The sequence below is a fragment of the Hylobates moloch genome, unplaced genomic scaffold (assembly GCF_009828535.3).
Source record: "Hylobates moloch isolate HMO894 unplaced genomic scaffold, HMol_V3 SCAFFOLD_5, whole genome shotgun sequence".
Classification (NCBI taxonomy): domain Eukaryota; kingdom Metazoa; phylum Chordata; class Mammalia; order Primates; family Hylobatidae; genus Hylobates; species Hylobates moloch.
In genome coordinates, this window is record NW_026652280.1 from 116,772,627 (window position 1) to 116,775,181 (window position 2,555).

Genomic DNA, 2,555 nt, shown 5'->3' on the forward strand with positions numbered 1-2,555 from the left:
AACACAATGCCTTGAGAATTAACAAACCCTTGATGAATATTTTAATGAACGAGTGAACACACTTACTGGCTCATTTTTAATATAGGCTTCTACATAAGAATCCAAGTCTACTGGAGATGATGGAGCACAGTCTGACCTGCATAGATCGTATCCTGTGACAGCAGTTTACCTGGGGCTGTTATAACTCAGTAGAGGTATCTAGTCATCTGTTTTAGGTAGCTCCTCATTTAGGCAATTGCGTTTTATGTAGAATTTAAATGACTCAACCCAGTTCATCAACATTTGGACAAATACAACTTTTTTCCTTTTCGTATTATCTAAGGCAACGACCTGACTTCTTCCTCAAGCACTTCTTCAGAGCTTCATGGATGTCTCTGTTTCTCAGGCTATAAATGATGGGGTTAAACATGGGTGTCAGGATGATGTAGAGCAGAGAGGACCCTTTGCACAAGAGTTGGGATGAGTTGGCTGAGAGCACAAGGCATGTGGCAATCAGTGTCCCATAAAACACCATAACCACAGTGAGGTGGGAAGAGCAGGTGGAGAAGGCCTTTTTCTGGCCTAAGGCCAGATGGGATTCTTAGGATAGCAGAAAGGATGCAGGAGTAGGAGGCTACAATGAGGAGAAATGGGACCAGAGTCACTGCAGAAGAGGTGGCAAAGGCAATGGTCTCAGTCACTGAGGTATCCATGCAGGAGAGATGAACCAGAGGGGTGAAGTCACAAAAGAAGTGATCAATTTTGTAGGGTCCGCAGAAGGTTAGTCTACATAGCAAGACCACAGTGATTGCCATAAGGAGGAAGCAGCAGAACCAAGAGCCAGCAGCTAGCCTGATGCAAAGGGGGCCATCATGAGGACATGGTAGCGAAGAGTCTGGCAGATGGCTAGGTAGCGGTCATAGGACATCACAGCGAGCAAGAGGCACTCTGTGGCAGCCAGGGATCCGAAGAAGTAGAACTGTGCCAGGCAGCCAGCCACAGAGATAGTCTTCTGTTCAGCTATGATAATGAGCAACATTTTGGGGATGATGTTAGAGGTATACCAGATCTCCAGACAAGACAAGTTCAGCAGGAAGAAGTACATAGGGGTGTGGAGATGATGTCTGACTAAAACTAGAAGGACAATGAAGATGTTTCCAGTAACAGCTAAGATGTAGAAAACTAAAATTATCATAAAGAGGAAAATATTTAACTGTGTGATGGAAGAGACTCCTTGAAGCACGGATTCCACTCTCATCGTTTGGTTTTCCCAGGACAGGGTCACCATGCCTCAGCTTCACTAGAAACAGAACACCCAGTGATAAAACAAGAAAGCGTAGAAAGTTCTAGCTTACACAAAGAACAGGGACAGTGAATGGTTTTTAATCCCCACTCAGGTTTTTGGAAGGTTTCTTATTTGAATGGAGAGAGATCATCTTTTCATTTCAAGGTCTAAAATGGGAAAGAAAAAAATTTGGAATAAGAACCTATGCCTTCAATCTCTCCTTTTCTCTTATCTTGTATCTTCACTTCCTCAGGAGCAATGTCAGTCCTTGAGGAAAACGGAAACAGAGGAATGCAGAGAAAAACGGAAACAGAGGAATGCAAAGGGGAAGGAGGACAAAGAAAGAGAGGAAGAATCACCTACTATATGCCCTTCCTGCATGTACTGTGTTCATCTGGTGAGTTATGAAAAGGAAGGAAGAAGATCTGAAGGGAGGTAGGACCCAGAGGAGGATGAGGAGCACATTCCAGAGGATTCAAGAACTCTCACAGAGGACCTAAGAGAGTCACAGATCCAAGACAAAGAACCCCTCCCCTCCCACCTGAAGCATTGTTTGTCTTTAGTGAAATGGCCCTGTCCTATCAATCATGTATCTGTCTTTAGTGAAATGGTCCTGTCCTATCAATCATGTATCCTTTTCTTTTCAGTTTCTTCCTGAGTTGGGAAGGAAGTTTTTTATTTCTGTTTCGGTTTCTGTGGCACTATCAAGAGAAAATCATGTGAATGTGAGGTTTGAGATTCTCTGATTCTTTTTGTTGTTGTTGTTTTTTCTGAGACAAAGTCTCACTCTGTCACCCAGGCTGGAGTGCAGCGGTATGATCTTGACTCACTGCAACCTCTGCCTCCCGGGTTCAAGCGATTCCCCTGCCTCAGCCTCCCAAGTAGCTGGGATTACAGGCGTGCACCACCATGCCTGGCTAATTTTTGTATTTCTAGTACGGACAGGGTTTTACCTTGTTGGCCAGGCTGGTCTTGAACTCCTGACCTCAAGTGATCTGCCCGCCTCGGCCTCCCAAAGCTCTGGGATTACAGGCGTGAGCCACCGTGCCCAGCCGAGATTCTCTGATTCTGAGGTCAGCGTGCATGCTGGTATAACCCCGGAATGCCTTCTCTCACAGTTTTAAATAGATAAAATCAGATCATTGAAAATATTTTATCTAGGACTGCAGTAAATGGAAAAGAAGTTTCAGAACTAACTGGCCTAACACACTGTGTGCAACCAACCAATTGAATGTAAGATAGCCTTGGGTTATTTTAAATGAGTTAAGGAAGCCCAAGTCTTATCTTCAGT

General features: G+C 44.3%; 1 protein-coding gene across 1 annotated transcript; it reads right to left on the reverse strand.

Moving 5' to 3' along the window:
* Positions 1–313: 313 nt before the first annotated feature.
* On the reverse strand, positions 314–1,267 carry LOC116469625 (olfactory receptor 6F1-like). Its single transcript, XM_032155047.1, is given in 3 exon segments — positions 314–565; positions 567–850; positions 853–1,267. Coding segments are annotated over 3 exon segments (951 nt in total).
* Between the last annotated feature and the right edge of the window lie 1,288 nt (positions 1,268–2,555).